The sequence below is a fragment of the Heptranchias perlo genome, chromosome 27 (genome assembly GCF_035084215.1).
Source record: "Heptranchias perlo isolate sHepPer1 chromosome 27, sHepPer1.hap1, whole genome shotgun sequence".
Taxonomy (NCBI): Eukaryota; Metazoa; Chordata; class Chondrichthyes; order Hexanchiformes; family Hexanchidae; genus Heptranchias; species Heptranchias perlo.
Window position 1 is genome coordinate 20,980,941 of NC_090351.1, and position 25,940 is coordinate 21,006,880.

At 38.7% G+C, this 25,940-nt stretch overlaps 1 protein-coding gene across 2 annotated transcripts; it reads right to left on the reverse strand.

The window, feature by feature from the left end:
- Positions 1-369: 369 nt before the first annotated feature.
- On the reverse strand, positions 370-25,940 carry LOC137344454 (uro-adherence factor A-like). Of its 2 annotated transcripts, XM_068007432.1 has the most exons (9): positions 24,741-25,940; positions 18,011-18,051; positions 16,242-16,317; positions 14,039-14,115; positions 12,145-12,224; positions 9,642-9,787; positions 4,584-4,685; positions 3,552-3,654; positions 370-2,611 (listed from the first exon to the last, which is right to left on the reverse strand). In XM_068007432.1, exons 1-9 carry the CDS (start codon positions 25,870-25,872, stop codon positions 2,464-2,466), a joined length of 1,905 nt encoding a protein of 634 aa, XP_067863533.1. In that variant the 5' UTR covers positions 25,873-25,940; the 3' UTR covers positions 370-2,463. The 2 variants fall into 2 exon arrangements, with proteins under 2 accessions (XP_067863533.1, XP_067863534.1); XM_068007433.1 differs by lacking the exons at positions 370-2,611; positions 3,552-3,654; positions 4,584-4,685 and adding an exon at positions 5,126-5,832.

The window sequence follows — 25,940 nt, forward strand, 5'->3', positions numbered from 1 at the left end:
ATCTCCACATCAAAGTATGGTGAGACAGAGAGATAGATAACTATTTTCAAGAAATTCTAAATCCACTATATTATAAAAATAAATGTATTTAGTGTAGGTTACAAATCAATGGCCAGACAATGAACTGCAGGCATGTATGCCACTCATTCACATTCTCGCTGAAAAACATCTTTTAGAATGCTTATCATTTATCCTGCCTTCCATCATTATTCATTTAACATTGTGATTTTTAATCATTAGCTAGTCATATATTCAATAAATTCACAAGCATTGTTTTAATATTTTATTAAACTCTTGAGATTTTCCTTCTCTGAAAAAAATGGGAAATTCAATACAAAAAGGATTAAAAACCGGTGCTCACTCATGAAAAACTGTATTGAATATTTAATCAGTCCTTTAATATTTTAAATATTAATATTTGAAAGCAATACAATGAGTCATTTCTCTCTTTTCCAACTAAAGCCTCCATTCTGATATCAGTAAAGGAAATTGAGCTAAATTGGCCTGTGAAACCAGTAAAAACATGCACATCTAAAAATAATACACTTCAATTACTGTTTTCGATTGCAAGCAGTCTAATTTCTCTACTGTGAGCCTTTTGGCACATTGTGAGCACAATCCTCTAAGTTATACACAAAATATAAACAATGCAAAGGTTCATTTATATACCGATTCAATGAGACATTGTGTAATATGAAATATTTTACTTAATAAGGGATTTGTTTTTAGTTCATGCACTAGTATGTTTTAAGATATGTATCTTCTAATTTAACTACTTATTTCTTCATGCAAAATAAAAAGTGTTATAAAATAAATCTCATTTTCAAAGCAGATTTGTCATTATGAAAAAAACTCACTGCCAGCGTCATTTTAGTTACCAAATAGTTATCCTAAAAACTGCTTCCAAATAGATCTTTAATATGTTATACTTTATATATGCAAGTTAAGAGTTTGTTAATAGGTGTTTCTGTCAAGTCATGAAATCGTAGCTCAGCCATCAGTTTTGATTAGTTATTACATAATTATCCTATTTGCAAAGCTGCTTTTATCTTTTAAAGTAAGAAAGAACTTGCATTTTAAGAATGAAAACCAAACAAAACTGACCTTATGGAAGAAAATGCATTTACAAATATTCTACAGTCTACTTAACTTTTAACTTTAGAGATGTACTTTATATAATTTCTGCTGATAGCTCAAAAACAGAAACAGGGCAGAATGTGGGGTAAAGAAGGGTAGGTTAGATAAGCAGATATAATAGATTTCAACATATCTGGTTCAGTTGAGAAGAATCAACAGTGTTGCAATTTCAATCAAATTTGTACACAGCTTAAAGAGAAAACTTGGGTGGTGGGGGGGGGGGGGGGGGGCGCGCGAAGATATCCTTGGTACATTGTGTACTGAAATTGTTTAAAAAGAATAGGTTTTGTTACATACCACAAAAGGAAATCTATGTAAATCTGTGTAAAATATTTTAAGCAAATGTAGTACCCTATATACAAGAGACAAAGTTTCTGACATAACCAGGTATTTGTTTTTACAAAGTCAGTTATGAAGCAAAATGAAAGACGATATAGTATTAAATCTGAATTTGAACAAGTGTTTAAAAACCATGACAACCATAATTAAAGACCCCTTAAATAGAAGGACTAGTTCAAAGCTATACACCATTTTATTGTCGTCAGTTTTAAAGTCTTCCCCTGCCTCTTTCAGATGTCCTTGTACTATACACATCCCCTTGCTGTGGGAAGAGGCAAATTACCTGCTTCTATATCTCTACCAATTTTAATAAATACAGGTATGGAGACACAGTGGTTATGCTACTGGACTAGTAATCCAGAGGCCTGGACTAATAATCCAAGTCAAATCTCACCATGAGAATTTGAATTCAGTTTAAACTGGAAATAAAAATCTGTTGGATTGTTATTAGTGTCTTTTAGGGAAGGAAACCTGCCAACTTTACCAAGTCTGGCCTATATGTAACTCCAGCACCACAACAGCGTAGTTGACTCTTACCTGCCCTCTGCAGTGGCCTAGCAAGCCACTCCATTGTATTAGGGATGGGCAATAAATGCTGGCCTTGCTACTGATGCCCATGTCCCAAGACTGAATAATAATAATTTAAAAATCTGTAAACAGGCACTACAAGCTGCCCCAGGGTATCCACTGATTTTATTTCCCTTCTCATGGGGTAGCGTTTGTTACTTTCCCCCAAATGAGCCAGTCAAGATCAATTGCTGTGTGGGGAACTCCAAGCACAAACACATATTTGAACACTGCATGGCGCAGAGTGCTGGTACGCCAACACACTGCATCACCAGGTTGGCTCCTAACTTCCCTTCGCACCTTACATCAACTTTCCTGTTTACATACTCCTGAGCCATTCTCTTTCTCTTCATTTTCCAGTCACCTCAATGACTCAGCATTAAACACGGCTGAGGGCAACTGAGGCCATCAAGTTATTTATCACAATGAGTCACAGAGGGCTGAAGGCTGCGTCCACCTCCAAACCAAGAAATCCTCTCCATTTATTCTCTGATTCTCTGTACGAATTCGGGACTCATTTGTTTCAAGAAACCGAACAGCCTTCTGCCAGATCTTCTTCATCTTTTTCCTGAAGCAAAAAAAAGTTAAAAAAGAAAAGTTTTAAAAATCCAATATTAAAATTCCTGTTTCAAAGGAAACACGCTAGAAAAAATAATGAAATGTGTGTCTTGGACAAATCTCGTTCAGGCAAAATTAATTTAGAATTGTAGGGCTTGGCATACTCTCTACTCTTAGACACTGGTTTCAATGAACCACTTCTAGCAAGATTTTTCCTTCTCCTCACTTGGGTAATGCCATGTTACTGCTTTGGTATTTTTATGACTAATTGAATGATGGATATGCAGTCAGTGATCAACTTGAGACAAGTTAAACTATCTCAAAGTGAGAGAGAAATTCCTGTACACAAAACATAGACCTTGAGTGTGATTTTCTAGTCGACAGTAGTAGGCAGCAAATATCACCAGTAGTAGAAAGGAAGGGACAGGGAAGTTTGGTTGCCAAAGTACCAGCAGGTTTTTACTTCCTTGACCAGATAAGGTCAAAGGAAAAGTTGGTCTTTTATCTGCTGCAAAAACAGTAAACTATACAGTAATTAATATTCTACTGTTTTCTAGTGGTAGTTGACAAAAATAGAAAATCTGTAGCATGGAAACTCTGTTTGCAATAATATTAACATAAATTAAATTGTCACTTACTACCAAAAAAATACTTAATTTTTGGACGGTAACATGAGTATTTGTGATAATCTTTTCATTTTGTTGCAGAAATACTGCTGCATTGCTGATGAGGTTAACCAGCTTGAAGCAATGAAAGATAAGACCTTAATGACATTTAGTCGATTTAAATATTGTAAAGCACGTTTAAAATAATAAAAATTTCCTATGAGGAAATAGTACAAGTTGGAGTTGCAAAAGTATTGAGAGCTGTTTGTGTGTGGAGGCTCAGAAAGAAAGGCTCTTCACCAGTCATACAGAACTCTTTCTTGTAACTTTTACACCAGGACATACCTGTCCTTAGGATGAATTAGCGTGTCACGGACATGGGGGACGGGTACATAAGGGAAGAGTTCCAAATCCTTTTCCCAATCTTGATTGTGAGCACGAATGACAGCTGTTTTAAAAAATAAAATAAAAATAGACCATGTTTATTTTTGTGAACCCAACAATCTGATAACCATAGACTGGGATTTATGTGTACATATTCGTAAGACAGAGAGCCCAATTAAATTTATCCTGCTTTATTAGCTGAGAGACACAATTTGTTCTTTTGGCACTGACTATTTGATGGAATAAAGTCCCATGTTTGTTGGTTAACCTTGAATACTGACCTAAGTGGTCATTTTGCAGGTGAAACTCTTGATAGTGGATGTCAGCAAGGTATTCAACTCTGCAGGAATCAAAGCCAAGCCCAATCCTATCCTTATTGGATGTCATAAACCCCTTTGAGGGATCCCTTGGATGGTGATAAGAAGCGGGAACCCTAGCAGATTCTCCTCCATCCCAACTTAGAAGCACAGAATCCAAATGTAGTGCCCCTCCTGCTGCCTGGCTGAGATTGACCTGGTATTGAACCTAGGGCTTTCCTGCTCTGTATGGCTGATTGGATAAGCTCACAGTTATCAGAGCAGCTTTCCATAATGGTTTTAACATGTTAGAAATATCATTTGATTTGAATGTTCAGTTTCACCACTATATTGAGAGGAACATATAACTCAATACCCTAATTTGCTGTCAGCTACTGAACAAATATAAACTTTTCTCTTCCCACTTTAACGCTGTACAATAACCCAGAAGTGTGACATTACTGCTGTAAAAGAGTCTACAGATTTTAAATGAAAGACAAAAAGCATGAGAGAAAGAACATGGGTGCATGTCCACCAGTCATGAAAGTAACACAACGCCTGATAAATTTCATGTTGCATAGCATTTATCTGAACACTTGCACACATGCAATAACTCAAACCCAAACACTGATCATTTTAGCAACATGTCATACAGATTATATCAATAAATAAATAGAACTTGCAACAATCATAATACCTAGGATTTTGTTCACCATTTCATACACAGCTGCTTGTTGTTCTTCCATTTTCCTTGATTGGTACTTTAGAAGTAGCAGCATAATCCACAAAAGGCTTAAAACTATATAAAAACACAGAAAAGTTTATAAGCTCACAAATTATTTTTTTCTGGCTTTTTTGTAATAAATTAATTAAGCAGACCATGTTCTACAATGGGAATGAATTTAAAAGATCCAACTCTGGCTTTCTGTGTCTACTTCCTCTCTCTGCTCCACTGTCCGTATCACAGCCTTCAGCTGTTCTGGCTCTACTTTCCAAAACTCCTTCCCTAAATCTCTCCACCTTGCTTCTTCTCTCTCTTCCTTTAAAAGCCTCCTCAAAACCTATGTCTTTAACCGCTCTTTTGGTCATAGCTCCTAATTCTTCTAATGCTTGAGATTACAGGTGTTATTTAAATACATATTGTTGCATCAGTCCTTGCAACAGAACACAAGGTTTCAGAGTTTTATATAGACCACTACATGCAATAGTTAATCTATGGATAATATAAGCAGCAGTGGTCAAAATCATCAAGGACTTGCATACTTAGAGGACATTCATCTAGAGGTAAATTGTGAAGAGGCTTTTAAAGGTGGAGGGATTTAAGGAAGGAGTTTCGGAGAGTAGAGCCAGCACAACAGGCTGCGATATGGGCAGTGACAGCAGGGTACGACAGTGTAGTGGTTATGTTACTGGCCTAGTAATCGAGAGACTTGGACTAATAATCCAGTTAAAGTGAGTTCAAGTCCCACCAGTTTGAGAATTTAAATTCAGTTTAAACAAAATCCGAAAATAAAAAGCGGATATCAGGAAAAGTGATCATGAAACTGTCAGATTGTTGTTAAAAACCCAACTAGTTCACGAATATTCTTTAGGCAAGCAAACCTGCCATCCTTATCCAGTCTGGCCTATATGTAATGGGTTGGGATTGTTTTTACATTTAAATGCTGTAGTCCACTGGCAGCGGTGGGGCATTGGGGTTTAAGTCTGTGGTTAGCCAGTGAGTGGATGATAGGTGTGCTTTGTTTATACTACAAATGAAGCCTATTTTATTCATTTAAAACACTGAGCAGCCTCAAAAAGATTGAAAGAACGAACTTGCATTTGTATAGTGGTTTTCAAATCTTCAGGACATCCCATAGTGCTTCACAGCTAATGAAATATTTTGAATTATAATGAAACTGTTGTTTTGTTGGTAAATGCAGCAGCCAATGTGCACAAGCAAAATCCTATAAACAACAATGAGATAAATGACTAGTTAATTTGTTTTTGGTGATGTGACCAGGACAGCAGAGAACTCCCCTGCTCTTCTTTGAATGGTGCCATGTGATCATATACATCTACCTGACAATGGGACCTCAGATTAATGCTTTATTCAATACATGGTACCTCCAACAATGCAGTGGTCTCTCAGTACTGTACTGAACTGTCAGCCTATATTATGTGCTCAAATCTTAGAGTTGGACAATCGCACATCTTCTGAATCTGCCAAGAATGCTACCATTGAGCCAAACTGACCCTTTAAAAAGATGAAAGTTATGTAGTGGCAGACCAGGGGAAAAGGCAGAGACAGAAAGTAGAAGAAGATCCCGAGAAAAAGAACAAGAGAATTTTGGCCTACAGTTTATGCGCAAGAGCTCCAAAGTACTTTCAGTGATGGTATCTAGGCTCCATAAACCATCAGTTGTGGGTAACATCATGAGTCAAAAACCTTACTAATTATTCAGATTACCTGCTACTTTGTGCAACAGACTCAGAGTATACTTATTGCCAAAATTCAGTGACTTTACAGAGGTGCGGTATATGACTACATTTTGCCACAATAATCAAATTATATAGGTGAGGTGACATGTTAAATTATAGATTTGTTGTAATGAACACATCATAAGAATATAATCAATTATTTCATTCCATGCATAAAGATATATTTGCAAAGGTGTTTCTAACAATTTGGGCAAGAAGAAATGAAGATAAGGTAACCTTCTGAAAATAAATGAAATGCATAATATAAAGCAACAACACATTTTCCTTCTCATAGAAACATAGAAAATAGGAGCAAGAGTAGGCTATTCGGCCCTTTGGGCCTGCTCCGCCTTTCAAAATGATCATCGCTGATCGTCTAACTCAGTACCCTGTTCCCGCTTTTTCCCCATATCCCTTGATCCCTTTAGCATTAAGAAATATATCTATCTCCTTCTTGAATACATCTAATGACTAGGCCTCCACTGCCTTCTGTGGTAGAGAATTCCACAGGTTCACCACCCTCTGAGTGAAGAAATTTCTCCTCATCTCGGTTCTAAATGGCATCCCGTATCCTGAGACTGTGACCCCTGGTTCTGGACTCCCCAGCTATCAGGAACATCCTCCCTGCATCTCGTGTTTAGTTCTGTTAGAATTTTATGTGTTTCGATGAGATCACCTCTCATTCTTCTAAACTCTAGTGAATATAGGCCTAGTCAACCCAATCTCTTCTCATACGTCAGTCCTGCCATCCCAGGAATCAGTCTGGTAAACCTTTGTTGCACTCCCTCCATGGCAAGGACATCCTTCCTCAGATAAGGAGACCAAAACTGCACACAATACTCCAGATGTGGTCTCACCAAGGACCTGTATAACTGCAGTAAGACATCCCTGCTCCTGTACTCAAATCCTCTTGCAATGAAGGCCAACATACCATTCGCCTTCCTAACTGCTTGCTGCACCTGAATGCTCGCTTTCAGCGACTGGTGTACAAGGACACCCAGGTCTCGTTGCAACTCCCCTTTTCCCAATCTATCACCATTCAGATAATAATCTGCCTTTCTGTTTTTACAACCAAAGTGGATAACCTCACATTTATCCAAGTTATACTGCATCTGCCATGTTCTTGCCCACTCACCCAACTTAACTAAATCACATTGGAGCCTCTTTGCATCCTCCTCACAGCTCACATTCCACCCCAGCTTTGTGTTGTCTACAAACTTGGAAATGTTACATTTAGTTCCCTCTTCCAACTCATTGATATATATTGTGAATAGCTGGAGCCCAAACACTGATCCCTGCGGTACCCCACTAGTCACTGCCTGCCACCCAGAAAAAGACCCTTTTATTCCTACTCTCTGTTTCCTGTCTGTCAACCAATTCTCAATCCATGCCAGTATATTCCCCCCAATCCCATGTGCTTTAATTTTGCACACTAACCTCTTGTGTGGGACCTTATCACAAGCCTTCTGAAAATCCAAATACACCACATCCACTGGTTCTACCCTATCTATTCTACTAGTTACTTACTCAAAAAACTCCAGTAGATTTGTCAAGCATGATTTCCCTTTCATAAACCCATGCTGACTTTGTCCAATCCCATTAATGCCCTCCAAGTGTTCTGTTATCACATCTTTTATAATAGACTCTAGCATTTTCCCCACTACTGATGTTACGCTAACTGGTCTGTAATTCCCTGTTTTTTTTCTCCCTCCTTTTTTAAATAGTGGGGTTACATTTGCCACCCTCCAATCTGTAGGAACTGTTCCAGAGTCTATAGAATTTTGGAAGATGATGACCAATGGGCATCTACTATTTCCAGGGCCACTTCCTTTAGTACTCTGGGATGTAGATTATCAGGCCCTGGGGATGTCAGCCTTTAGCCCCATTAATTTCCCTAGCACTACTTTCTTATTAATACTGGTTTCCTTCAGTTCCTCTCTCTCACTAGACCCTTGGTTCCCTAACATTTCTGGGAGGTTATTTGTTTCTTCCTTTGTGAAGACAGAACCAAGGTATGTGCTTAATTGTTCTTCCATTTCTTTGTTCCCCATTATAATTTCCCCCATTTCTGACTGTATGGGACCTACATTTGTCTTCACTAATCTTTTTCTCTTGACATATTTATAGAAGCTTTTACAGTTAGTTTTATGTTCCCTGCTAGTTTACTCTCATACTCTCTTTTTCCCCTTAATCAATCTCTTTGTCCTCCTTTGCTGAATTCTGAACTGCTCCCAATCCTCAGGCTTGCTGCTTTTTCTGGCAATTTTATATGTCTCCTCTTTGGATCTAATACTATCCTTAATTTCTTTTGTAAGCCACGGTTGAGCCACCTTTCCTGTTTTATTTTTGCGCCAGACAGGAATGAATAGTTGTAATTCCTGCACACGTTCTTTAAATATTAGCCATTGCCTATCCACCGTCATCCCTTTTAGTGGATCTATCATAGCCAACTCGCAACTCATACTTTCGTAATTTCCTTTATTTAGATTCAGGACCCTAGTTTCAGACTCAACTACTTCATTCTCCATCTTAATGAGGAATTCTATCATGTTATGGTCGCTCTTCCCTAAGGGACCCCGCACAACAAGATTGTTAATCAATCCTTTCTCATTGCACAATACCCAGTCTAGGATCGCCTGTTCTCTAGTTGGTTCCTCAACGTATTGGTCTAGAAAACAATCACGTACACACTCCAGGAATTCCTCCCCCATAGTATTATTGCTAATTTGGTTTGACCAATCTATATGTAGATTAAAGTCACCCATGATTATATTTGTACCCTTCTTGCATGCGTCTCTGATTTCCTGTTTAATGCCCTCCCCTACATCTCCACTACTGTTTGGGGGCCTAGAGACACCCCCCACCAACGTTTCCCACATATCATATCTGTAATGCAACAAACGCAAGATTTAGATTCACAGAGTGATTCCTGCTAGTTCCTTGTTAGAGTAGAAACTGCTACTGCAGTGATTCTACTTCAATAGTTCAAATGCAAACTAGAATTTTGCTGTAAAAACTTATTTCAAATAGAGGTAGATACAAATAATCAGTACTGCATCTATGTCCACCAACCATTCTGGATTTGTGTCAACTGGCAGTGAGACAGAAGATACAGTAACCATGAGTGCTCCTCTTATCTTGCAATGTGGCCTTTTTTCAGCGATTATCTTTATAAGGATTATCAAATTTGTCACTGTTCTTGGCCTGAGAAACCTTCAATTACTGTGGGGCTGATAATTTTAAAATCTAAAACAGTATACTACATCTACACAGATTAACATTTCCAACGACTTACCCAAGATAAAGATTAACATTCTGTTAAGAATAATAAACAATGCATGACTGAGGCGACAATATAAATTCATTTGTGGACGAGTAGATTCAAGACAGGTCACCTGATCCACTGAAGTTATTGCTGCTTCAGAGTGTTCACCAACTAACCTGTAACAAGACAAGCAAAAAGATATATACTGATAAATAATGAACTTTCTTCAAGGGCATGGCTGCAAATGGCTGTGTATTTTTTTTAATCACTTACATATCAAAAAAAGTGAATTCAAGGTAGTTATTCAAATTTGACAGTGACAATCTTTATTAAGAATCATTATCAAATGTGTTACTGTACTTTGCTTGAGAGGACCATGGATTATGAGGTCATCTCCGTCAACTCACAGCTTATACCAAATATCAAGTAACTTTGGCATAACTTTAATAGAAGCTTCTGCAACATAGCAATTAGAACATATATAACAGAAACCACAGTAACGATATCTTAAAGTTGCTAATATTTTTTTCCATTCCAACTTCAATCAATTACGATAATTCTTGGGTCAAAATAACCAACTATGCAGTCCTAGCCATCATTTTTGATAGTCTTTTTTGGAACAAAGTTAACACTGAAAAATCTTTAAAATACTCTCCATACTTTGCGACATGGTTTGACTTCTTTCATGAAGCTGTAATCTTTCTGTACACTGTTCCTAATTAAGGGACATCAGTAATTCAAGAAATAAAGAGATTGCATGATAGTTTAAATGACAAATCACCTAATTTTTCACCTTGTTACCTCATCAACCAATGCGGTTTTTGATCCCATCAGCAACTGATACACAAAAGCTGTCGGGGATGATTCACCGATTTCTCTTCCTTTCTATAGAAAAGCATTTTAGTTGGACACAATGACTTCCATGAAGGCTGGGCCTCAAATTGACAATTTGTTATGTGACAAATCACAGGTTTAAACCCACATCCTACCACTTCACTGATCAGTGTTGCTGAGCACCAATACACCTTCATTTAAAAAGTCTGAATGACTTGAAAAAAAGAGAAATGAGTCAGCTTCCTACCAGCAACCTATCTAAATTTACAAAGAGGTGGACTGCAGTTTATGGAGAGGAGTACTGCATTAACATTACTTGTTCAAAAATGTTTGTAAAGATAATAAAAGATAATGGACTGGATTCCGCCATGAGCGGCAAACGAACGGCGCCAGCCATTTGTTAGACTTGCACTTGCCCATAGACTTTCAATGGGCTTTTGCATGTCAAGTTGCTATCAATGGGTCAGTCAAATGGCGTGGCGCCCTCTACAGGGCATTTGGGACCTATGTGAACTGGGCAAGCAACTGTGTATCTCCTAAACCAAGCAGATTGAAGAATCGTTAATGAGCAGCGCGAGGACTGAACCAGGAAGTGTAAGTTAGAAAAGTGAATTCAGTGTCAAATCAGGTACATTAAGCAAAATAAAAAAGGGAAAGAAAGATTGGATTAAGAGACAGAGATAAAAGAGACAGAAAGAAAACGAAAAAAAATTTTAAAAAAATGTCCAACAATAATTAAAACCTGAAGGAATAGACTCCACACTTGCAAAAGTTAATTTTCAGTGCCAGAGAGGTTATTTGACAGTAATTAAGACGTACCACTTTGTTAAAATGGTACTTACACTGGAATAGACAAGCCCTAACTTTTTGTGGCAAGTTTAGTCCGTACATATGAGTTAAGTACAGGAATGTCATGCTGTTCAACACGTCTGAACGAGAAACCAGACTGCAAGATGTCATTTTCGCACAGCTTTTGGAGGAGCAGGGTATCTTGAACAGCAACTTCCGGATTTCCGTGTTTAACTGCGCATGTGCGGACACTGGAAGTTACTGTCCGATTTGCACATAAATAACGGTGAGCGCTGTTAGCCTCACCATTTTTACAGCAAAATCCGGCCCATTGTTGGAACCCTACTAATGTGATACTTAAGGTGGGATGGTTAAACACTGTGCCAACTGTGAACTGCACCGTAGTTGCCAAAATGGATTTAAATTTGGGCTCTTGACATCCAGATTAGACACTTTTATCCCATTTAGTTGTTCTTAATTTGAACCCGCATTCTAATGGTGAAAAATAATGTCCTTCTAAAACACACAGTCATATGGCCATAGCAGAAAGTAGCTTGTCCATCTTGGTGAAATTGTGTTACGGTGACACATCTCTTGTGAAATTTGCATGTGAACTAATTGCAGTTTTCAATAAGCTTCTTTCAAAAGAAATCAAGCATGAGGTAAAAGTAATTTTCCAAATCTGGACCAAAAAAAGAGATTCAAACTTGAATTGTATCCCCACCCCATCCATTATTTTATATACTGTATATATATATATACACTAAGTGTTTAAAAAATTGTTGAAAATGACAGAGTAAGAGGGGTGTAACATAATACTATGCACAATTACAAGAGATTATATTCCATTTTATGGCTTCAAATGCAGTTGATTAGTTTCTGCTAGAACGCGGGAGAAAACACAACTCACCTAATCCCAAAATCCCGCGTACTCTGAATGATCCACTGAAGTGCCTTGTTAAATTTTTCTACATGAGGAACATGTAAAATCTGAAAAAACAAATATAAGTGAGTAAACAAGAACAAATAAGAGCTGATATTTTTTTAAAAATCAAGCTATTCTGGTAGATGGCCCTGTAAAAATCCTATTTTGCCATAGTCAAGATGGTACTGATCACTTTCAAGAGGAAATTTCAGGCTGCATTTAAAAAAATCATGAACTCAAACCTAAATTCAGCATTGGCCCACAGACAGTTTGAGGGTAAGATTGTCCTGCTATCCTAGTTGCCAAGGCCTGCAACATCAACATTTAATAAAAATTAAGAAAAACAGTAGATACAAAATTATACAGGAAATCAGCAGAAACCGGTCTCCTGTGAAATGCAGCGTGTTGGTGGCTGGATGGCTCTACCAGCACATTAAAAGAATATTGCTAGGAAATACCAGGACAATCACTGCAAACTTTGCTTGATAACACCCTAGTTTATAAAATGCCATCAATTAAGTATTTACATCTGCTTCTATACGTGCTTTAGCAGGTTGTTCGTGTTACTGGTTCTCAACATCTGAGTCCTTCGCAATTGCCAGCAACCCCAATGTAAACTTGCCTGATTCATTAAATCAGGCTGCTGGGAAGACCCATTATTAGGTCTTTCTAACAGCAGGATTTAGCAAGACTGGCAAATTTATATTGGGATTGCCGCTGGTTACACACAGCCCACGCATCAGGAAGCAGCAGGGTCAGCACATCTCCAAGGACAGTATAAAAGCAGTTTATAAGAGGATTTAATGCCCAGAATGTTCAGGCTATTAACCTAGAACTAAAGATGTTGATATTTCACTCCTTCGTGTAAGCCAAGAGCATATATTGCAAAGTTGTGCGCCCCTAGCCCACAATTTTCAATCCACTAAAGTTAATTGTCAGAAAACCACTGCCTTCGAGTGCATCATTTCATGATATGCATCCCTAGCACGCAGCAGAGAACAGCAAATCCAAATTTTTACCCCTTAATGCCAGGATTATAAAATCAGACGTACGGAATAGAGAAAACGTAAAAACTGAAATATCATACTCAATCAGATTTATCCAGCTCCAAACTGAAGGTAATCTTGTAAATATACTTGTAACATTTCCCTGAATAACAACACATCGGCAGAATGCTCAGTTTGTTTTAAGTATGTATTCTTTGGATTCTTGGGCCCTTGCCTACATATAGTTCCAATGATAAGAGAAGATCACCTTAGTGCTGGGGTTTGTTTGCTTATCTACCAGCCATCCCTCTAATCTTTTATCTTTTCATCTTTTCTCTTCTGAAGCCAGAGGCTAATTCTGAGGGATGCTTGCAGATTTTTATGACTTGTAAGCCTGGTGATGTGACTAATGCGCTGGTGTAAAAATCATTCTTTATGAATTTTTATAGTAATTAGCTGAGAGTAATTGTGATAACTTTCATTACATATCCCAACAATGGTTTCTTATCACAATTTTATTCTAATGTCACATTTCTTTCCATTAAACCCACATTCATTAAATACTAGTGAAATTGCTATGTACAGTACTTGCATATGACAACAGTAACATGTTTGTATGCCCTCCTTTGTCTGCTATTTTAGAAGACTCATTGACCCATTTTATTTTAAATAAATTAATGTCTCCATTAAGGTGGTGGACAAAGGAATTTCCTATGAATGTATTTACATTTATATGGTAATATTGCACAGCTGAATTTCACCCATGTCCCTTTTATTGATTTCTATTGTCACGTTCTATACCCCAAAACTCCTCACCCTACAAGCTGCAAATAAGCTTTATTTGACTGTGTTTAGCTTGAAACAATGCTTTTAAAATAAAGTGCATCACTTACTACGAAGTGTCTCTCTACTTCAGTGATTGGCACACATTTGCTCTTCAGTGTTGACTCAGCTCCACATTCAAATTCACCTACAAATTCAGAAATTAAACAATTCCTTTTAAATACAGTCATCCATTTCATAACTAAAAATGAACATCAAGTGCATTTTTAAGGGAATGTCAAATATCCCAAATTAAATAACACTTAAGGATGAGCATAAATCCATCAGAATGCAATTTATTAGCACATTCTGATGCAGAGTGTAGCTATTTTAAAATTAGTACGAGAGAATTATTTTTCAGGTAAGCAATACACAGGGAAAGTAACATCACGACCATTTCAAACATATATTTAACAGTATACCACATTGCTGTAGTTAAAGTGATTGCAATTTGGTAAATGCTAACTGATTGACATGAAGACCACTGTAAGATTGAAATATTATGCTTGGCCTGTGCCAGCCACTAAACCCCTTCCCCAATGTTATTATTGACTAGTGTATTATTTTGAGTGGCCAGGTGACAAATATAACAAAGATAAACACCATTCAAAAAGGTTTGGACTAATGAAGAAGATAAGCTAAGGCTTTCACTATCAAAGTAAATATACTCCTTTGGATGAGAATTCATCACTTTGGAGATTCAGTTGCATACACTGTTTTTCTGTCCATTTTCCAGAGGCACACGAATTCAGAGGATGTTTCAAAGGTTCCCAAGATTCAACTAATCCACTACTTTTACATGAATACAAGAACACAGCAACTAATCCATTCAGAGTGTGCCTTAAATAACTTAAAACAATCCCATTTGCTACTTTAAGCAGCAACTTTAACAGAGTATGATAATCGGTATGGTCAAACATGATCACCACCACATGTGTTTCAATGTTAGCTGCATTTAGGTTTGTCAACTCTGGTGGGACATTTTCCTGGAGGTTTCATTACATGAACTCCCACCTCCAACCATCCTGCCTAGTCAAACAGTCTTGCTTCCCCATCTTCAATTTTTACAACTAATAAACAAAAGTGTTCAATGAAAATAAACACTTTTTTTTAATGCCCCTATGATTTTTCTCCTGGATTGCTTACAGCTGTGTCCGAGAGATTAATCTTCAGTTCCTGCAGACTCAGCAACCCTACGTGCATTGCCGCAGGAAGCAGAGGCTTTTTATTCCCACACAGAAAGGTGAGTCATCACTGGGGGACTCTCAAGCTATCTGCAACTGACTAGAAGTGGCACAGCAGGACGTCTCTTTCATACACCTCTTGGCTACAGTTATGGTTGGTGCGTGGGATGCAAAACCGGAGAAAACTAAAGACAGACTAGCTTTAAGAGGAGCAAGTACAAAGAAGTAGGCTTGAATGATGCAAATTAAGAATTTTACACAAAAACATTGTGGTATGCCAGAATCTTTTTAACCCTTTACGTTCATCAAGAATACCCTAAATATCCTATTGAATGAAATTGCTTTCCAGTAAAGCTTTCTTAGGTAGTGAACTGGGCAAAATCCAGTGTAGAAAGAATGGGTTAACAGCTTGATCATCTGAAAAGTGGCTCCATTGATGACTCAGTAAATTAATCCAGTGAGTAGCTCAGCCATACAGACCAGGCAGATCTCAGGTTTGATCCCTGATCTATGTCGAGTTTGCTAAATTTTAGCTGGGGTGACAGTAGTGAGTGCTACACTTGGCCTCATTGCTTCGGAGTGGAAAAAGGGTCCTCCCTCCTGATCACAATGTGTGAATGTCAAGTGACAGGGAATTAGGCTTGCCTGTGAAGTCACCCAGATCAAATGTCTGTTGACAATCACTGTTGGTGAACAGTGGCCAATTGGGCAAGATATTTTGAACTGTACCCAGCAGGAGTTAACAGCTCCAGAAGGAGGGGACAGAAAGAGAGCAATATTACATCTGATAGTTGCTTATCTGTATCATTCTTAAAATTGTACCATTGTAAAATCCTCCGGCCTTGTTAAATTGGATGTAAATAATTTTAACACTAGTTAACTGCATGTCATTTTATCCACATTTTTGATTAAATTAAATAACTTAATTGACAATCCAATCCCTCCCCTTAAACAGTAATATCATGTTAGGTGCTAAATTCAGTTTTGTAGATATTTCATATTTTCCTTAGCATCTTACAACCTTATTTAGTTAGGTATTGTAATTTACAGCAACGGTACTTCCCCATTTTGAGATTATCCTCAAACTTACCTGCTGTTTCTGCCAAATACTCATGCAGTTCAAACAATATGGTCATTATGATTTTGTGTTCTTCAGCTTGGCAAAACTGAAAAAAATAAAACTCACTAAATGAGATTAAAATATTAACATGGATCCAAAAATTAAAAAGGCCAAAGTGCTGCGAAAATTTTTCTATTTTAACAAGTATATATAGGTCCTTAAGAGCCACACATTACTTAGTCTAGCCTATCTTTATTCAGAAACAAATAAAGAAATGTTCAATAGCTCTGTTTGTTTATGCAGTTTTACTTTCGACTGCAAACACCTTTTTGGTGGTTACTGTGTTTCAAGATCTGGACCATTCTACTACAAATATTGCAGTGTACATCTAGTACAGAACAGTGACCTCTAGTGAGCTAATAATGCCATAGACATCAGTACATGGAGGTTCAACATTTTTGAACTACACACATATAGTATATACATAGGCATATCACTGATACCAGTTCAACAATACAGCATCATGGGTCCGAATCAGCTGTGGAAAGGGTAGAATATCCCTTACATTTAGATCGAAGATGATCTGAATTTACCATGAAACATTACAAGTATCCAATGTTAGTAGGGAAGTCATCAGAATTGTAATCAAATTCAATCAAGTGCACTGTTTCATGAAAAAATTCTGTCAGACAATAACACGGGACAACAAGATTCTGCAAGATCTTTCTGCTTCAGCTAATGGTGTATATTCAAATGTTCCTGTTTGAAGTTTCACTGTCCAAAAAGATAGATTATATCAGAGTCAGCATCTTATAGCTTTACTTGCAGAGAGAGAGAGAGAGAGAGAGAGAGAGAGAGAATATTAAAACACATAACTTTTTTTTCCCCTTCTCTCTCTCTCTGTCTTGGGTCTCTTTCTTTCTGTCTGTGCAATTGACACAATGTATATCCAGTGTACTGGGACGTGCTGTTCTCTGTGACTGGCCTGTTTGAACAACAACGACACCTTTTGATTGGTGTGATGCTGTCCCAGCCTAATATAAGATATGCGATTTGAGAATCTTTCACTCATTCACCTGACGAAGGGGATAATCTCCGAAAGCTTGTGATTTTCAAATAAATTTGTTGGACTATAACCTGGTGTTGTAAGATTCCTTACATGAATCATCATGGTAATGATGACCAAATCAGGAGCTCTGCTGCTGGCCAGTGCTGTGATTTGAACTGAACATTTGTAGTAGACTGTTGGCAATGTAGAACTTGTGTACATGTTATAAGTATTCTGAAAATACTTGATGTGCTACACTGATCGCCCTTTGCAAAGGACTAATTGATCCTTTGAGAAATCAGATTGTTGCTGTGCTGAGGGAGAAGACAAAGCTCCACAGGAGTAATTGTTGCACAGTCAACGCAGTTCCAAAATTGATTTGTTATGGGTTACCAATGGGCACTTTTGTAATTACTTCGGCAGCAGTTAGGTCTGGAGAATGAGTCATTCATAAATTCAAACATAAGTTTTAAGTACGATTTTAATATTCTTATTTTGAAACTGTGAAACACATTGTAGTGGATTCATTGGAAACATAATCTTGCTTGAATGCACAGAAATATCTCCATCCATGCATTTCCACTGCGCCGCCTCAGTATTGCCAGAGCCTCCCGATATTGGGGAGGTGTGGAGTGAATAAAAAATTTGGATTTTGGTGTTCAGTTTCATATAACAAACGCCAGATTAAAATCTAACACCATTATCTAACGAAGAGTCAACTGTAACATTGTTTAAAAAAAAAGTTACTCACTGCATCTGTTTTACCACTGCAATCCACTGGTAACATCTTAACTAAAATGAAAGAAAACCATAGATGATATAATTGTATACAAACATGTTTGTGATAGTCAAATACAAGTATCTGATCTGCTATGCAGAGGATTCCTCTACTAGCTTTCAGTTTGTCTAGAAAAACAGGTCTAAAAGCAGGAAGTGCTAATATAGGAATTCATGCCAATATCGTTGTAAACAGTCATATAGACTTCCTTAAAGACATATTCAGAATCAGCTATTAGACAGCATAAATGTTAAAACAGGACTCAGATTTAAGGTTGCAGATGTGCTCAAAAGCAGCTCTAGTAGCTGAGAAATATAACTGGTTTGAATTAAAAAAATAATGCATCAAAAACTAAAAACGTATTAACTGAACCTTATACACAAGCAAAGATTTCTTAAAACAATTGGAGGGACTGCGCCTAAATATAAGAATGAGAGAACAGATTGAGAGCAAATAGCTTTTAAGTTTTATATAGTTTTTTAAAAATTCTACTTTTCTAAAAAAGAGGGGAGGCATCATTATTGAGTAATCCCAGAAGTTATAAGTGATGTTATTAAACATTACTGCGTATCTCAGCTTTTTTTTCTATTCATGTTTTAGGTCTCAGCAAGCTTATCCAGATCAGAAAGGTTCCAGATTCAATCCCCATTTCGTACTGAATTGGCTGATCTCAGCCTGAGCAATGGTGCTACAATTTGCAACAGCAACCTGGTCCAGGAAGGGGGAAATAAAACAGGCAAGGTTTCCACTCCTGACTGCTATCCAGCAGTGCCTGCTGAAAGTGTGTGTGCTTGTGAGCGAGTGCTTGTGAGTGAGAGTATGACAGCGAGAGTATTGGGGAAGCACAAGATAAGAGTTTGGCTGTGATGCCCTCCTTCTACCATGAATAGCCAGCCCCTGCATTCTATCATGAATAGCTTGCCAACACTCACCGTCAAGCTCACACATGAAGAATGGCCACTTGAACAAGTTACAGTTACACAGATGAGGGTAACCTATCAAGGAGTCAATACCTTCAGGACATATGGCAAGGGAAGGGAAAGTAAATTGGTGATTGTCCCCCAATTTAAAAAATCATAAATTGGGAGTACTGCTGTCAAATTTATTGTGTTACTGAAAGCAATTTTGTCATATTACAATGGGAATATTACTCAATAATGATGCCTCCCCTCTTTTTTAGAAAAGTAGAATTTTTTAAAAACTATATAAAACTTAAAAGCTATTTGCTCTCAATCTGTTCTCTCATTCTTATATTTAGGCGCAGTCCCTCCAATTGTTTTAAGAAATCTTTGCTTGTGTATAAGGTTCAGTTAATACGTTTTTAGTTTTTGATGCATTATTTTTTTAATTCAAACCAGTTATATTTCTCAGCTACTAGAGCTGCATTTGAGCACATCTGCAACCTTAAATCTGAGTCCTGTTTGTATCTGACCAGCAGCTTTAAAGTTTTCTCATACAGAAAAAAAAAGAAAATTGCGAGATCAGTAATTGTACAGATATCTGCCTTCAGAACATTTAGGATTACGTGGCAATTCAGATGACTGCAATTCCCTGTGGATTTTAACCTTGGCGTGTAGGACATTTTTTGCAGTAACTGCTACTGCAATTGTGATAATTTTTACTGCACATTACCATTTTTCTATGTTTTACACACTGGACTTGGGTATATAGGGCATAATTTCAAAGTTTGCAGATGACTCAAAACTCAGAAACGTAGTAAACAGTAAGGAAGATAGTAACAGACTTCAGGAGGACATAGGCAGACTGGTGAAATGGCCAGACACATGCAATTTAAAGCAGAGAAATGTAAAGTGATGCATTTTGTGAAGTGATGCATTTTGGCAGGAAGAATGAGAGGCAATATAAACTAAATGGTACAATATTGAAGAGGGTGCATGAACAGAGAGACCTGGGGGTGTATGTACAATCTTTGAAGGTAGCTGGACAAGTTGAGAAGGCAGTTAAAAAAGCATATGGCATCCTTTGCTTTATAAACAGAGGCATAAAGTACAAAATCAGGAAGTTATGCTAAACCTTTATAAATCACTGGAGTATTGTGTCCAATTTCTGGGCACCACCACACTTTAGGAAGGATGCTAAGGCCTTAGCATATGGTGCAGAGGAGATTTATTAGAACGGTACCAGGATGCAGGACTTCAGTTATGTGGAAAGACTAGAGAAGCTAGGGTTGTTCTCCTTAGAGCAGAGAAGGTTACAGGTGTTCAAAATCATGAAAGGTTTTGATAGAGTAAATAAGGAGAAACTGCTTCCAGTGGCAGAAGGGTCGGTAACCAGAGGACAAAGGTTTAAAGTAATTGGCAAAAGAACCAGAGGCAAGACGAGGAGAAATTTTGTTACGCAGCGAGTTGTTATGATATGGAATGCACTGCCTGAAAGGGTGATGGAAGCAGATTCAATAATAACTTTCAAAAGGGAATTGGATAAATACTTGAAGGGGAAAAAATTGCAGGGCTATGGGGAAAGGGCAGGGGAGTGGGACTAACTGGATAGCTCTTTCTAAGAGCCGGCACAGGCACAATAAGCCGAATGGCCTCCTTCTGTGCTGTGTCATTCTATGATTCTGATTTTAAGTTTTAAACTTATTTTGATGTATGTGTAAATTATTTTAAAATCAGAACTTTGAAAATTTCAACTTTATTGAAAACAAACCCAGATTTCCATACTATCCATTTTATGATAGTTACATCTGCTTATATTGTACTGTTTGTATAAATTCCAACTTTAAAAAAAGTGTCTTGTTTAACTATTTCTCCCGAATTAAATATGCTCTGACACAAATCAAATCTGTTTGTTACACAAGGAGCTGTATTTAGCATTATTGGCAGTGTGCCTGGTAATTCTATCCTGAAGTGGGTAAAGTTGTGCACACTGCATGTTTGTCAGACAACACATGGCACAATTCATCACGATCTGACTCAAGGTCAGAATTGTAAACAATTTTACAACACCAAGTTATAGTCCAGCAATTTTATTTTAAATTCACAAGCTTTCGGAGGCTACCTCCTTCCTCAGGTGAACGATGTGGAAAACATTTTCCACATCGTTCACCTGAGGAAGGAGGTAGCCTCCGAAAGCTTGTGAATTTAAAATAAAATTGCTGGACTATAACTTGGTGTTGTAAAATTGTTTACAATTGTCAACCCCAGTCCATCACCGGCATCTCCACATCAAGGTCAGAAGGCAGAGGACTCAATGGGCCAAAAAGTACCTTCAGGACAGATGAAAACATAATAGATACAAAAACAAAATTGAAAAGAATTTCATTACAGTAAGGGTTGAATTTTAAAAAAATATTTACTTGAAATATATAAACAAGTGCTTATTTAAAATCGCTAGGATTATACAAATGTGATGTAGCAGCCCTGTAATTTCATGCTTTTAATTTTTTTATATATAACTAATTTTCATCTACAGTACATAATCATTCCTGAGCTTAGCACAAATTAAAGTACAAGCGTGTTGGTATAACTAGCAGCTATAGGAGTGTTCACAATGGACGGCAATAATTGTGGATGTTAGTTTTACCACCAAGAAGTATGATAACTATTAACATAGGAACATTAGGGACAGGAGTAGGTCATTCTGTCCCTCGAGTCTGCTCTTCTATTCAATTAGATCATGGCTGATCTGTACCTCAACTCTATTTATCCGTGTTTGCTCCATATCCCTTGATAACCTTACCTAACAAAAATATATCTATCTCAGTCTTGAAAACTCCAATTGTCCTAGCATCCATAGCATTTTGGGGGAAGTGTTCCAGATTTCTACTACCCCTCGTGTGAAAAAGTAATTCCTGATTCACTCCTGAATGGCCTAGCTCTAATTTTAAGATTATGCCCCTTGTTCTTTTTTTTGTGTTTTAGGACCCCCTTTTATAAGGGAGGGGTGGGGGGGGGGGGGGGTTAGGGTGTGTTCATGTGCAGTAAACCAAAAAAAATCCCAAAATAAGTGTCAAATTATAATTTTATTACGTCGGTCCAGGATGCACTCCAGTCCCTGTGGTGCCCACCGGTCACGGAAAGCCTCAAGCGTACCGGCAGACACTGCGTGCTCCCACTCCAGGGCCACCCGGGCACGGAGAATGCCACGGAAGAGAGGCAGACAGTCGGAGCGACCACCACCCCCCACCCCGGGCCATGTCTAACCTGGACCTGTGGATAGCCATCTTGGTCAGGCCCAGGAGCAGGCCCACGAGGACGTCCACCGACCTGCCTGCTACCCCCCCTCACCGGGCGGCCAAAGATCAGGAGCATGGGACCCTTGTTCTTGATTTCCCCACCCGAGGAAATAGTTTCTCCATATCTACCCTATCAAATCCTTTTAACATTTTAAACACCTCTATCAGATCACCCTGACTGACCTTTAGACTGACGTTAATCACTCATTACTTATCACTTAAAGTGTCCACTTCAAGACATGGATACATGTACCATCACGCCACAAAGTGAGGGATATTCTTGCACAAAATAGAGTAACCAGTGCACAGTTGATCGCCCTAATGGAAAATGAACACTCCTGCATTTCACAGTTAATCTTAATCTTTAGGAAATCTGTTCATCAGAAAAAACTTGCTGCTTTTGTCTATACTGAAATAGATACATAATGATACAGAAAAATGGGTGCACCACTATTTTAGGCCACATGGTGCATACCATGGGACCTCAGGGCCATATATGGAGTTTAAATTCATATTCTCATTAATTTGCATACATGTCAAGTTGCTAATAATTCAGAATACTAAAATTTGTAGTATGATTTATTAACTAATGAAGTAACAGTGTTAAGAACAGGCCTTTCCAAACCACCAGGCACCCAAATTCAAACAGGACAAACCCATGAATAAGAAATATAAGGATAAACAGAACCGAGTTGCCTGGATTTTGAGAACTTGATTGCCAGGGCTCAGGAGCCCCACATGGGCAATGACTGCAGTTTCCACACTCCTAATGCAGAATAGTAGTCTGTTGTATGTAACAAGCCAGTAACAGTGAGGTCACAAATCACAATATAAAATAGTGGATTATTGTGTTTCACGGTCACGAGAAATGGTGCTAGATGGTGGAGAGGGAATTCGCAAGGCAGAGGTTCATGGAGTAAGTTTCAGGGATCAGGATCAGATGACTGAAAGCTCTGCCACCAAGTGAGAAACACCTGGAAAAGGGGGTGATGCACAGAAGGTGTTCAAAGTCAGAGGATCAAAGGGCTGTGGGTGGTTAGAGGTGGAGTGGGGTGAAGCCATGATGGGCTTTGTAAACAAGGACAAATGTTGAATTTGTTGCATTGGGAGACAGAGAGTCGGTGGAATTCAGTGAGGACAGGGTGGTGACCAAATGAGAGTCAGGATGCAGACAATGGAATTATGGACAAGTTGGAGGTTATGTAGGAAGTTAGTTTGGAAGGCTGGCCTGGAGGTTGTTCAAGATCTACGGTACTGAAAGCATGGACAAGGGTTACAGTAGGGAAAGGAGCCAAGATGGGCTCCATGTTGGGAGGGTAAAAGTTGGCTGTCTTGGTTATATTTGAAACTCAGCTAACATATTTATGATTTTGCTGCAAGTAGCAAATAGAAGACAACTCTTCTCTTCAGGGAACAATACTGAGAGAGAAAAAGACCTAGGTGTATTGTGCACAGATCACTGAAGATCCATGACCAATGTAGAGAAAACGTAGCTAAAGCTAACAGGGTATTGGGTTGTCTTAATAGGACCATTCAGTATAAATCAAAGTCCACCATTTTGTCGCTATGCAGGTTGCTGGTCAGACTGTGTCCTGTTTTGGTCCCCCCACATGGTGGGTAATATAGTGGCCTTTGAAAAGGTCCAGAAGAGAGTTACATGAATGATTCCTAGCTTAAAGAACCTCAGCTACTCAGATAGGCTCAAGGGCCTTGGTCTATTTGCTTTAGAGCAGCGCAGACTTAGAGGTGATCTGACAGAGGCCTATAAAATAATTAAAGGTCTGGATAACGTCCCTATTGACAGATTATTCCAGTTTAACAGATTGGGGAGGACCAGGGGACAGGAGTTCAAACTATGTATGAGTAGGAATAGACTGGATGCTAAGCAGTTCTTTTTTACCCAGAGAGTAGTGAGCCTCTGGAATACATTGCTGGCTGGTGTGGTGGGTTCTGACTCTATGCTTTCAAGAGGGAGCTGGACTGGTTCTTGACTGGGGCAGAGATCACACTATATAGAAGGTAAGTGTCTTTATAAATAACACTTGGTTCATGTGATCTCCTGGACTGGTTTTGATCACCTGAGGGGGTCAGAGAGGAATTTTCCAGAGTATTTTTTTCCCTTACTGGATTTTTTCTCTTTTTTTTGCCTCTCCCAGGAGATTACATGGCTGCAAGGGTGAGGAGGGGGGGGGGGGGGGGAAAGAGGGAAGAAATGTTTAGTCAGGAAGCTCCGGCCAGCAAGGTGTAGGGCAGGCTTGATGGACCAGTTGGTATTTTCCTGCCCGTCATATGTTCCATCAATGGGTGGGAAGCAGTAAGCTCTCAAATTTCTACTTATGTTTGCATTTCAACTATCTGAATCAAATGATTGTTAGTCCCTGTTGTGCATCTACCTGATCCCACTGTATTTCTCACAATATTTTTAATTTTGTACTACCAACAGCTGTGATGAAATCAAGGTTTCAAAATACTCGAGTTACTTCAAAAAGAAATGTGTATACTTACTATTTTCACCTATGTCTTCTTGAGATCCTTCAACTAACCCCAACGTTTTGACACAGACTAACCCCATTAGAACGAGACACAGGACAATTGTGGAGGCAAAGAGAAACCGTGACAGGTAAAATTCGAATTTATCTCGACGACTCTTATCTTTTTGCACTCTCTTAGGAAGTCCAGCAGGAGTTCGGCTTGCGTAGCGTTCATTCTCATACAAACTGTCAGACTTTCCCCTATAATGACCGTCCGAATACAGGCTGCCTGAATTTCTCGTACATCGTTCTGTATACAAGTTGCTAAATCTCCCCGCATTTCGATCTGAATATAGGCTGTCCGATTTCCCTACATATCGATCTGAATACAAGCTGTCCGATTTCTTTGTATATGGATCTGAATTCAGACTCTGATATTTCCCCGTATATCGATCTGAATACAGGCTGTCAGATGTCCCCGGATATCGATCTAAATTCAGACTCTGATATTTCCCCGTATACCGGTCTGAATACAAGTTGTCAGATTTCCCTGTATATCGGTCTGAATACAGGCTGTCAGATTTCCCTGTATATCGGTCTGAATACAGGCTGTCAGATTTCCCCGTATGTCGGTCTGAATTCAGGCTCTGATATGTCCCTGTATATCGATCTGAATACAAGTTGTCAGATTTCCCTGTATATTGATCTGAATACAAGTTATCAGATTTCCCCGTCTTTCGATCTGAATACAGGCTGCCAGATTTCCCCGTATATCCGTCATTCACAGACACGGATTTCCCAGTATGAAGTCTATCTGCAAAATCATCAGCCGTCGTCCCCGTATAATCTGTGAGAGGATCATCCGCAGACACACCATCCGCCTGGTCTTCCGGTGATTGCCAAGCGTGAGTTAAGTAGGCCTTGGTGGCGGAGGCAGCGCTCGGCCTCTTCCGCAGCTGCTCCGAGTACACCGGGGGCAGGGAGTGAACTTCCGGCTGCTTGAGGCTGTGGCGACTCTGCGGTGCTTGGCTGCTCGGTTCTTTCCGACGCTTTTCTTCCCGCAATTGGTTTAATTTCTTGATGTAAAGCGACCTGGTGCTGTCGGTAATCGGCCCCGCGGTGTAGCCCAGCGATAGCAGCTCGCCGCGCAAGTCTTTGTTGTCCATTATGGCCGCTGTTGTGAGTCTTCAGTGAAGCCGTTAACTGCGTCACTGCGAAGCTCGAGCGCGTTTGC

Coding starts and splice junctions, on each gene's coding strand:
- LOC137344454 (XM_068007432.1), bottom strand. CDS start 25,872: ATGGACAACAAAGACTTGCGCGGCGAGCTGCTATCGCTGGGCTACACC. Junction 12,225..14,038: donor AAGTAGAGAGACACTTCGTA/GTAAGTGATGCA, acceptor TTGTTTTTTCAG/ATTTTACATGTTCCTCATGT. Junction 3,655..4,583: donor AATGGTGAACAAAATCCTAG/GTATTATGATTG, acceptor TTTTTAAAACAG/CTGTCATTCGTGCTCACAAT.